Source organism: Neophocaena asiaeorientalis, unplaced genomic scaffold (assembly GCF_003031525.2).
Source record: "Neophocaena asiaeorientalis asiaeorientalis breed wild unplaced genomic scaffold, Neophocaena_asiaeorientalis_V1.1 scaffold459, whole genome shotgun sequence".
NCBI lineage: Eukaryota > Metazoa > Chordata > Mammalia > Artiodactyla > Phocoenidae > Neophocaena > Neophocaena asiaeorientalis.
Genome location: NW_020171821.1, coordinates 663,938 through 676,243, shown reverse-complemented (window position 1 = coordinate 676,243; position 12,306 = coordinate 663,938). Strand labels below are relative to the sequence as shown.

Here is a 12,306-nt window from a genome sequence, read left to right as displayed (position 1 = left end):
GGATTTAATTAACAGCTAAAAATAAAAAAAAAAAAGTAGAGAAATCATCAGCAAATTAAAATATATTTTTCAATGTTAACATTTAATTAGAAATTTTTTGCAAATTGATTAATTTTAACATTTATGAAGCTACGGATACATTAAGTCCAGAAAAGTCCTTCCTTCCAATGTGAATGATGTTTGAGGACTTTAGCTACAAGTTATATAGCATATGAAGTGTGCATATGTGCCTTATACTCGTATATATATATGTATATATATAATATAAATGATATATACTACTGATCAGTTGGCTACAGAGAAATAATTTTGGTTATCACCAATGTTAGAATTATGTAGTGAGACTGCACTCGAACCTCACTAAACTTTACATACTAAAATTCAGTATGAGGTGGGTCAATCCTGAGTTTTATCCAAGGGCGGGCATTTGTTTTTAGGATCATTTTTAGTACAATCCTTCTGCATGCATGGTGAGGGTGCCATTATAATGATGCTCCAGTGCATCTGAAGCAATTACAATATGGTTTCAGTCATAGTAGCTAATTACTCATGTTAGTTAGTAGGTATTATCCAGAATCTAACTCCTTCCTAGGGTCTCCTCTGGGATGCTACTGTAATGATTATTATCACCTTGCCTAGAAGATGGCAGGAAAAGAAAAAGAGTTAGGTTAGTCATTTTCCCTGCTTGTTACAAGTGCTGTTTGGTGAGAGAGGAAACTGAATCTAATGAGTATTCTGAAGTTTGGGGATCATTTGTAGATTTTTTCCTTAAACCTTTTTTCCTTTCTCTTAATCATTATTAATATTGTTAATTGAAGGCTGTACATGTCCTTCTGTGAAACAAATCCTGTACCAGAAATTCTCTGTATAAAATTTTAAAAAAAAAAGGAATGGCTTAATGCCTAGTTGTTGTTTAGAACTATAATTTACATTCCTTGGGTAAGTTTCCATACCTGTGGTGGAAGTAATGGCAGTCTGATGTAAGAAAGCAGCATTGCTAGGTCTTGTTGCCTAGCCTGCACATCATGCCTTACCCACTGCATTAGAGCGTGGAAAATAGTTTCTTCATCAGGAACATTAATGTCATCACTGCATAAAAGTTTTGAAATCTCATTAGCTGGAAGCAGGAGGAATTCTTGGTTCTTTATTACCTCGATGAAGTGTTCCTAGAAAAGAGAAATCTTCTACTGAAACTTTGTACTTTAGAAACTTCTTAACAAAATAAGCTTACCAAAACATTTCTTTTTGTTAAACTTCAGAAAAAGCCAGAGAGACAGATATATGCATTCATAGAAAATAGATGTTATTGCTGCCCGTGACAGGGTATTGGAGGAGCCTCTGAAACTGAGGAACAAAATGCTTCCACTGGGAGTTGTTTATTAAACACGAGGAAAGGCCTTAACTACTTCACAGGCCACATGGGTAGTGTCTGAGTTGATGCTGGTGCTTTTCTCTCTCAGATTTTGTAGGTGACAACAGTTTATAACTCCAGAACTGACTGATGTCAAGTTGGCCTTTAGCCAAAAACCTGAAGAGAAATGCTAAAAATTTTCAAGGTGGAGGTTATCTTGAAGGCCTGGTAGAGGCAGATTTGGCTGTGCATTTGATGGGGCAACATACTGAATTCATTTGAGATGAGAAAAAGAGACTGATTAAAAACTTCTTTCTCTTGTAAAAAAGCACAATCTTCTATTAACCAAGGCAAAGTTATTTTACAATGGATAAACATCTATAGAGTCAGGTTAATCTAAAAGTGACTCCTTTGGAGTTATTTTTTGAGGGGGAGTGGGGCTATCTCTCAATTTTTATGTTTTATAACTTGATTCTCTCTTCTGTCGTTTGTGTTGTATTTTTGTCAAGTAACAAATTTCAGGCAGCTGTGTTTCAATTTTTTTCATCAAAACACCAGTATATTTTTCCTATTTATAATGTTATATATTTTCTTTGACAACACAATTATCATTTCCAACATTTTTCATAGTAAAGATCTTAAGATTTAAACGCAATAAAATATACTTCTGAAATTGATATAAGCAAGTCTAGTTGGTAATTTATGTTGCCCAATAAATAGATATTCTGGAAGCAGCTTAAGACAGCCTCTGTATAACTGGGGGATCTGGATAAATCAAATGACTCCCTCAGCTCCACTCTGAGTTTAGCTGTTGTAGGAGGCAAGACTTCTGCCAATGAACCACCAGTACCCTTGAGTTTAGTCATTGTGGGACTGAGTTAACCTAATAGCAAAATTATCCATACAAGAATCATCAAGTTTGATAGACCCATCAGGAAGCTCTGATACCATAAATTCCAAGTTAACTTGCCTATTTAGACAAAGAGCCCTCTTGTGACTAATGCAAGTAATTGAGAGAGAACTGCTGCTTTTACTATAGCAGATGCTCCTTGTTGAAAACCCTCTCATCTCTAGCAAAATGGTGGAGCTAGTACTAAAACTAAAAATACATTACAATTGTACAGCACTTCACACTTTACAGATTTCTTTCACAAACTTTAAGTCATCACCAATGCAATCTTGTGGGAGGTGGAATTATTCTGATGAGAAAACAGGCTATGTGAATTGTTTGATCTCTTGTGCAATAAATGGCTAAGTATGAACTCACACCTATGCCTTTAGGTCTACTTCATTTTGTTCAATACTTCAACTGCCTTTCATAAATGACATAATTTTTATGAAAGGGTTAAGAAAAAGATAAAACACTCTAAAGCTTATGGTTACCCATTACTGGTAGTGTATGTAAACTTTGAAACTCTAAATATTATGGAAGACCCCATCTCTCATTCTCTCATTCTTCTTTCTATCCACGCTCCAATGAAAGAAAAAAAAAAACAAGAGTGTGAGTGACAGTACCCTTGGTTTAGTATTCATTTTTAAAATCCACACTTACATTGTTGCAAAATGTATTCAATGAATATAGCATATTTGCTGAATGTTTCATCGATGCAGACTACTATTTATATAATTGTGATGGTTAATTTTATGTGAACTTGACTGAGCCATGGAATGCCCAGACTTTTGGCCAAACATTATTCTGAGTATGTCTATGAGGGTATTTCTGGATGAGGCCCACTCACATTAGAAAGGGCTATCTGTTTTACTCAGTCTATGATTCAAATGACTGTAACTGAATCCTTAGAGTTTAGCATTATTCTTAGAGATTAAAATTATTTGCATTTTTATATTATCAGTACAGTATTATAAAAGCATTATTTTAGCAAGATCTTGACATCTTTTGCTGCATTTATAATATATACTAAAATAACTAAAGAGGGATTAAAGGAGATAACAGTATTGCATTTTTTTGCACATCCTGCTTTAACACTCAGTTTCAGTCACATAATAGGAAAAGGAAGACAAGTTCATTTTGAGCAACAAAAATAACTCAAGCTGTTTATCAGAATGTGTTTTGTCTGCAAGAGTAAGATACCAGACAGGAAACTGTTAATAGTTAGTTCAAGAATTTAAGTAATTTAACAGGAAGTTTTCATGTTTGGCATTTGTGGTAGGATTAATCTTTGAACTGCTGTTCCTATAGATTATATAGCATCTATATTTAGGACATAGGAATATAAATAGCATAATTAAATGACATGTTAAAATGTCAATCTATTATAATATGATTCGCCATATAATGGTATTGTTTCAGAAGTATGTTTAAAACTTCAAATTTTGAACAATGACCAAGGGTGGGAAGAAGAGAGGGGAAGTTTTACAAGAACTTTTTAGAGAATTTAAATATTATAAGTTTGAAAATTTTAAGGTCTGTATGAAACTCTAGAAATATTTTTTTAATTATATGCATCTCAATTCTAAAATGTACTGTTAATTTTATTGTTTTTAGTTGTGATTCTCTATTGTTCATTTTTATGTACTTGCCTTTATTTTTGAATCTTAAATAAAGGTAGCTATTTTCTTAGCTTGAAATTTTATCTTTTAATTTGGTTTCTCAGAAAGATCCATCTCTTGTGTTGTTCCCTGCTTCAGAGGTTAAAAAGTTCATTTTTTTCTTTGTATAAAGGAATTATTAGCATGAATGGTAAGGATTTATTTAATATCCTCTGTCTACTTTTACTTGCCTCCTTACAATCTATATTTCATGTCACTCTCACTTGACTGAATAAAGATAGTCTTATCCCATGCAACTTTTAAAGAATTAACACATCAAATATGTTCATTTAATTTATTATAATTACTAACAGAATTGAGAGGGATTTTAAGTTAATTAAAGAATTGAGTTGTTTTCACCGAAATAACATGTTTTCATTAAGAAATAAAAATTCCATTCAATAGAATTGTCTGATTTACTAATTTTGATAGTTCTTAAGCTCTTCCAGTTAATAGTGATCCAATAATATTACTATTTTACTTATTGAATGATGCCTATTGGGTTAGCCAAAAAGTTCGTTCGGGTTTTTCCATAACATCGTATGAAAAACCCGAACAAACCTTTAGGCCAACCCGATAAATTTCATTAGAAATAATAATTTGTACAACTTTATGAAGTAAAGTTCTAATAGTACAAAAACATCAGGGAAATTATGTTTTCTTGTTACTGTGGATTCTACTTGAAATATGCATTTGTCCAGTTTAATTGTTGGCAATATTTTCATTTCTCCAAGCTCTGAGATTAAATTAAATCATTTTAGTTTGAAAAATGTGAAATTTGCTTGTGTACAGCTCAACCAGACAAATATTTGTATCTAATATCTATTTTGTGCAAGTCATTTGAAAATTATGTAAATTTATATTGCTTTTTAATTTTATCCCAACATTATAATCTTTACCTTGGAATGGTTCTACACACACAAACACACACACACAAACACATATCTGTAAACATATAATTAGTTTAGACACTGTGTTAATATATTATCACTATAAGTTAACATGAAGCAATTGATTTTACCATTGTGTATTTATGTGCCACACTCAGGAGCTCTGTACAGCCCTGGGCATCTGCAAACGATCGAATCCCTAAGCAGTTTGAAGGGTGGAGTTGTTTTATAAGAAAATTGGAGCAGACTTCAATGACTTGAGTCAGCTGCAGAAGACAAGCTGCAGCCAGCAAATTTTCAATAGTATCTTCTTTCAATTGCAGGACACCTAAATGGTTTGAAAAAGTAAAGAATTATTATATATTCCATAAAGTAAGACACAAATATGATAGATAGCTAAAATTTTCAATTTCTTTAATTAATAGGGCTATTTTTTCTAGTGTACAGTAACTATTCAAGGAATACCTTTTGAGGTGAATATATGCAAGTGAGTATGTACAAACACTAATAAGATGGCTGAAGGGAGCCATACTAGATTATCAAAAACAACTGGAGCAAATGAACAGTGAGTACCACCATTGCAACAAAAAGCAATTTCTTGTTTCTTTATCATCTTAGACCTGCGTCTAAATCTAATACTAAAAACTGTCTACATTATGACTCAAGAAGCATTATGTCATATTGTATAAGGATTGTACAATGGGCAATACAGGTACCTGTCATTTGTGTGGAAAAATGTCTGGGTAAATAACATTAAGCTTATATGTCCATATTTTTGCATCTGTATTTATTAGCTGATAAGGGTGACTTTGCCCAAATATTACACCTGGAATTAATGCCCAGCACTGTCTTAAAAGAAAGAAAATGTTGCCAAGAGTCCTCAGCTAAAGTATTGTTTATATGATTATTTTCTTAGGTATAAAAAACAGATTCTGTTTAAAAATATCTGTAAAGATTTTTAAAAACCAAGATCAGAGCAATTTAAGCTGTTTCTTTTATATTGATATATCTGTATTATTTTTGAAGCAAGAATTATTGATGAATTAGTGCAAATGTTGTAAGTTATTTTGATAAGATATATTCCTATATTTCTGTTTTAGCCAAGCTATAGGGAAGTTATAAAGAATGATATTTCATATGGATTATATAAACTATAAAGTATTATTTTATAATTTTGTTTTGTAAAATACCTTAATATGAATTCTATCTGATTGCATAACCATAAAAATGAATAATAAAAACTGTAAGCTGCTATGTATTCGGTTCAACCTCTAAAATGTGTTGTAAAGGGATCCAGCCCATTGGCAAACTTTCTTGTGTTGTTTCTTATCCTGGATTTTGAAGGGAGAGCGCTGCCTATATTTTATGTAACTCAGAGAAGTATGAACTATTCTCAGATTCATCTGCTGTAAACATTGAAACTTGCCCTGGTTATTAAGAATAACGTTTATTTCTCAATGAATGAAACAATAAAACTCATAGAAGAAAACATAGCATAAAAGCTCCTTGGGTGTTGGCAATAAGTTCATGGGTAAGACACCAAAAGCACAGTGAACAAAAGCTAAAATAAACAAGTGGGACTACATCAAACTAAAGATCTTCTCCACAGCAAAGGAAGCAAAAAATGGAGATGGAAACCTACAGAATGAGAGAAAATACCTGCAAACCTTATACATGTTAAGGGTTTAATATCCAAAATGTATAAAGGACTCATACAACTCAATAGCACAAAAGCAAATAATCCAATTAAAAATGGTCAAAAAACGTGGATAGAATTTTATTTTTCCAAAGAAGACATAAAAATGATGAATAGGTATGTTAAATGGTGCTCAGCAGCACTACTCATCAGGGAAATGCATATAAAAACCACAATGAGATATCTCATACTTGTTAGGATGGCTATTATAAAAAAGAGAAGAGATAGTCAATGTTAGTGAGGCTTTGGAGAAAAGGGAACTTTTGTGCACTTTTGGTGAAAATGTAAATTGGTTCAGCCATTAAGAAAAGCAGTATGAAGGCTCCTAAAAAATAAAAAATATAGAACTACCATGTGATCCAGCAATCCCACTCCAAAGGAAATAAAAACAAGATCTTAAAGAGATAGCTCCTCTCCCTTGTTTATTGCAGCATTATTCACATGATATGGAAACAATTTAAATGTTCTTTGACACATGAATGGATAAATAAAATGTGATATACACACACACAATGGAATACTATTCAACCATGAGAAAGATGGAAATCCTGCCATTTGTAACAACATGGGTGAACCTGGAGAGCATTATGCTAACTGAACTAAGGTAGACAGAGAAAGACAAACACTGTATGGGATCACTTGTATGTGGAATAGGGGCGGGAAAGGGAAGATGGAGAAATGTAGATCGAAGGGTAAAAACTTTCAGTTATAATAAGTTCTCAGGATAAGAAGTACAGCATGGTGACTCTAGTTAATAATACGGTATTGGGTACTGCATACTTGAAAGCTGCTGAGAGTGTATCTTAAGCAGTATCACCAAAAAAAAAAGTTATCTATATGAGATGATGTGTGAATTAATTACCTTGTTCTTGGTAATCATTCATATATATATACATATATATATATATATATATATATATATATATCTGTGTGTCTGTATATTTATATATACACACATATATATGTGTATATACATGATATATATTCATCAAGTTGTGTACTTTAAATATCTACAATTATATTTGTCAATTATTCCTTAATAAAGTTGGAATGAATGAATAAATAAATAACTAAATATTTCTTGGCCCCCAAACTCATCCTGTTACCTTTGTTAGATAGTTTGATTAAATATGACTTTATTATTTCAAAAGAAGAGACTAAATCTATAGAGTTAGAATATCCCACTTCCACTCTCATTTTTACAAACAAGAATGTACCCACACCTCTCAAGAGAGAGAGACATGCTCTTGTAGCTTTGTGTTAAAATAGCTCTATTTTCTCATGGTCAAAAATGTTATAGTATATTATTTACCTCTTGCTCTTTTATATTACTGTATTTAAATACTGATTCTGCCACTTACTACTTTAGGAAATTTACTTAACTGGTTTATCCTTCAATTTTCTCACTTGCAGAGTCATAATAATAATAATGTGGGTTATATAATATAGAGTTACTGTGAGGATTGAATGAGTTAATACATGCCAAGCACTTACCGGTGTAAGCATACTGCACCAAGGAATTAAGTGCATTAGGATCGACTCCTTCCATCCTGACCTCTTCTTGTTTGGCTTCAAGCACATCATTAGTAAACATTGCAGCAAAATAATCAGACACTGCACTGAGAACCAACCTGGAATTAGGAATGTTTCATAGGAAATTAAATCAGTCCATAATCTCACTGAAAAACATGAAATATAGTCGGTAAGTTTTTAACACTGATGAGTACGTTTTCTGCATAAATCTTTCATAGTTCAGTAAAGTGTAGTGAAATTAGAAAGGTAAATTAAGTAAGTTGATTTTGTTTAAACAATTTGTGCTGTTTCTCTTCATCAATTTCTCTAAAGTTTGGCTCTTCTAAATATCACACAGGGAAACAGATCATATAGGCTAGTGCTTTTTCAATATAAAAACATAAAAATCTATTTTCCTCAATGCTCCAATTTGTAATCAATGGACTGATTCTTTCTCATTCATGCTAGCTATAGTCATTAAATGATCTGTCTGCTTAAGGATACTTACCGATGGGCTGGGATTCTGAGGTGTCCGGCAATGAGTAGCACATCACACAATTGTTTCTCTTTCAGGTAGTTCTCCATTTTATGAAGAGTTTGTTCCGCATGGTTTACAGCATGGAAGTGCTCCTCAGATCTGCTAACATTCATTTCTTCAGGATGCTGTGTATCTAATCTAAAAGGAGGATGAGTGTGAGAATATATTTTTTTCTCCTAGTGGGTGTGCAAAAATCCAGTAGAAATTTAGGCACATCTACTTCTAAAAGAAATAAATAGAATTAAAGTAAACTTAAAATTTGCCCACCAATCCTAAATATTTCACTATTATTGCTCCCTAACCTCCATTAAAGTGAGGTGTCATGATTACTATTTATGTCTGGAATGTAACCATGGATGCGACTATGCATGGTTCAATGGCAGGGCTAGTGCTAATTGTTATATGCACAAACATAAACTTCAAGATACAAGCCTCTTTCTTTGATTTTTATTAGCATCACAATTATGCCATTTGGCATGAAATTGTAGGCATGATTCAAAATACTTTTCAAATTTGATTATATTCTGAAGTTTCTCCATGGAGTACTTATTACACATCAGAGATATTTCTTGAAGAATCTCAAGGCCGAGACTTCCACAACATTGTTTACAATATGTCATTCCCATCAAGAAAATAAACATATTTCCATCTTTTATTTTTTTTCAGCTTTACTGAGATATAATTGACATACTACATTAAGTTTTAGATGTACAATGTGATTATTTGATATACATATATATTGTGAAAGGATTACCACAGTAAGGTTAAAGTATCCATCATCTTACATAGTTACCATTTTGTGTGTGTGTGGTGAGAATATTTAAGATCTACCCTCTTAACAATTTTCAAGTATACAACACAGTATTGTTAACTATAGTCACCATGATGTATATTAGATCCTCAGAACTCATTTATCTTCTAACTGGAAGTTTGTACCCTTTGACTGTTTAGGCAAAGATGATGACTGTTGAATCTGCAATAATGAAAGCTGTTTACATGTCTTTTCAACCTCATACAATGGTGGAATTTAAGTACTAACACAAGCACGTAGAGGTTTACAGTGAGTAGAAGCTTAAAATTTTGATGGTAAGATGAACATACTTTTCTTGCTACGATTCTAGCTTCCAGGCATCATTTTCCAACACCAGTTAAGATTAATTTTAGGTCCCTCCCACAATTTAGGCTGTATTTCTTTGAAGACAATTGGCCCAGGGTGACATTACTCTCTTTTTGTCTGTGTAATTCAAATAAATGTTTCATCTGCAAATCTTCTTAACCTTTAAAGATTATTTTGGACATTCTGTCACAATACTGTATGGACAATCAGGGTAATAGGATATGAATATTCTTAAAAATTGCTTATTTTTTTTAAAAAAGGAACAATCCCTTGGCACCATAGAATGGAAGGAATTCAGGTTTCACTTATCCTAATCTTTCCTCTGTTCAAGAAATGGTTTGATTCACATTGAGTCAATCAAACATTCAATATCTAATTATCTTAGCTGTCCTTGTGTATACTCCAGCATGTATCAGAGATGGGCATATTCTAAAGGAGGAATATGCTTTGGGAAGTTCTTGCTGGGAAATATTTCTTTTTCATTTCCTATGTGGATGCCTGTGTGTGTGTGTGTGTGTGTGTGTGTGTGTGTGTGTGTGTGTGTGTGAAAGAGAGAGAGAGAGAGAGATTTCCCTGGCAAGGACTTCCACTACTATATTGAGTAGAATTGGCACAAGTGGGCATGCTTGTCTTGTTCCTCATCTTATAGGAAAACCTTTCAGTAACCATTGATATGGTGATTTTTACAATGGCCTTTATTATGTTGTGGTAGCTTTCCTCTTTTTTGTAGTTTGTTGAATTTTTTTTAATAATGAAAGGGTATTTAATTTTGTAAAATGCTTTCTCTGCATCAGTTGAGATGATTGTTTTTTCCTATGTTATATTAATTATAGGGTATTGCATCGATTGATTTTCATATGTTGAAACAACCTCACATTGCAGCAATAAATCCCACTTTATCATGGCTTATAGTCCATTTAATGTGCTACTGAATTCTGTTTGCTAGTGTTCTGTTGAAGATTTTTGCATCTATATTCATAAGAAATATTTGTCTGCAGATTTCTTTTCTTGTAGTGTTTGTCTAGTTTTGGAATCAGGGTAATGGTGACCTCATGGAATGAGTTTGGAAGTGCTCCCACCTCTTCAATATTTTGAAAGAGTTTGAGGAGAATTGTTATTAATTCCCCTTCAAATATTTTGTAGAATTCACCAGTGAAGCCATGTTGGTTCAGGCCTCTTCTTTGTTGGGAGGTTTTTTGATTACTGATTCAATCACTTTTTACTAGTTACAAGTTGGTTCATATTTTCTTTTCCTTCATGATTCATTCTTGTGAGGTTGTGTGTTTCTAGGAATTTGCCCACTTCATTTAGTTATCCCAAAGCTGGCATACAGTTGCTCATAGTAATTACCATGTTTTTGTTTTTTAATTTCTGATTTTAGCTACTTGAGTCTTCTCTCTTTTCCTCCTCATGCAGCTTAAGGTTTGCCAATTTTGTTGATGCCTTCAAATAACTAACTATTGGTTTTCTCTATTTTTTAATTCTTGATTTTGTTTATTTCTGTGTCAAAATTTTTTCTTTATTTCTGTGTCAATATTTCTTATTCTCTTCCTTCTGTTTCAATTTAGTTTTATTTTTTGCTATACAGTAGATTCTTATTATCTATTTTATGTACATTAGTGTGAATATGTCAATCCCAATCTCCCAATTTATCCCTTCCCCCGCCTTTCTCACTTGGTAACCATAAGTTTGTTTTCTACATCTGTGACTATTTCTGTTTTGTAGATAAGCTTATTTGTACCTGTTTTTTTTAGATTCCACATAGAAGTGATATCATATGATATTTGTCTTTCTATGTCGGACTTACTTCACTCAGTATGACAATCTCTAGGTCCATCCATGTTGCTGCAAATGGCATTATTTTGTTCTTTTTTATGGCTGAGTAATATTCCATTGTATATATGCACCACATCTTCTTTATCCATTCCTCTGTTGATGGACATTTAGGTTGCTTCTATGTCCTGGCTATTGTAAATAGTTCAGCAATGAACACTGGGGTGCATGTATATTTTCAAATTATGGTTTTCTCCAGATATATGTCCAGGAGTGGGATTGCTGGATCATATGGTAGCTCTATTTTTAGTTTTTTAAAGAACCTCCATACTGTTCTCCATAGCGGCTGAGGAATGAAGTTAGCTTTTCGATTTGACATCCTTTATCTTTTTTAATGTAAGCATGTATAACTAAAAATTACCTGCTTAGCACTGCTTTTGCTGCTTATGATAAGTTTTGGTATTTTGATACATCTTTGCAACTTGAAGGACTCCCTTTAACATATCTTGTTGTGAAGGTCTAGTTGTAATAAACTTTCTTAATATTTGCTTATCTGTAAATATATTAATTTATCCCTCATTTTTGAAGGACTGTTTTTACAGATATAGAATTCTCATTTGATATTTTTTTTCTTTCAGTACTTTTTTCTTTTTATTTTTTTGGTATGCAGTCCTCTCACTGTTGTGGCCTCTCCCGTTGCAGAGCACAGGCTCCGGATGTGCAGGCTCAGCAGCCATGGCTCACGGGCCCAGCCACTCCACGGTATGTGGGATCTTCCCAGACTGGGGCATGAACCTGAGTCCCCTGAATCAGCAGGCGGACTCTCAACCACTGTGTCACCAGGGAAGCCCTCTTTCAGTATTTTAAATAGAGTCAGCC

General features: G+C 33.0%; 1 protein-coding gene across 2 annotated transcripts in view; it reads right to left on the bottom strand.

Moving 5' to 3' along the window:
* The window catches only part of KLHL4 (kelch like family member 4), a 115,600-nt gene that overhangs the window by 47,168 nt on the left and 56,126 nt on the right, over positions 1-12,306 (bottom strand). Inside the window, exons 3-6 of one of the 2 annotated variants that reach the window (XM_024739299.1) lie at positions 8,508-8,670; positions 7,982-8,118; positions 4,923-5,119; positions 954-1,166 (exon numbers count right to left, since the gene is read on the bottom strand). In XM_024739299.1, the coding sequence (XP_024595067.1) occupies positions 954-1,166; positions 4,923-5,119; positions 7,982-8,118; positions 8,508-8,670 (710 nt within the window). Of the gene's footprint in view, positions 1-953; positions 1,167-4,922; positions 5,120-7,981; positions 8,119-8,507; positions 8,676-12,306 lie in introns of both variants that reach the window. The other variant, XM_024739291.1, reaches the window with a different exon arrangement.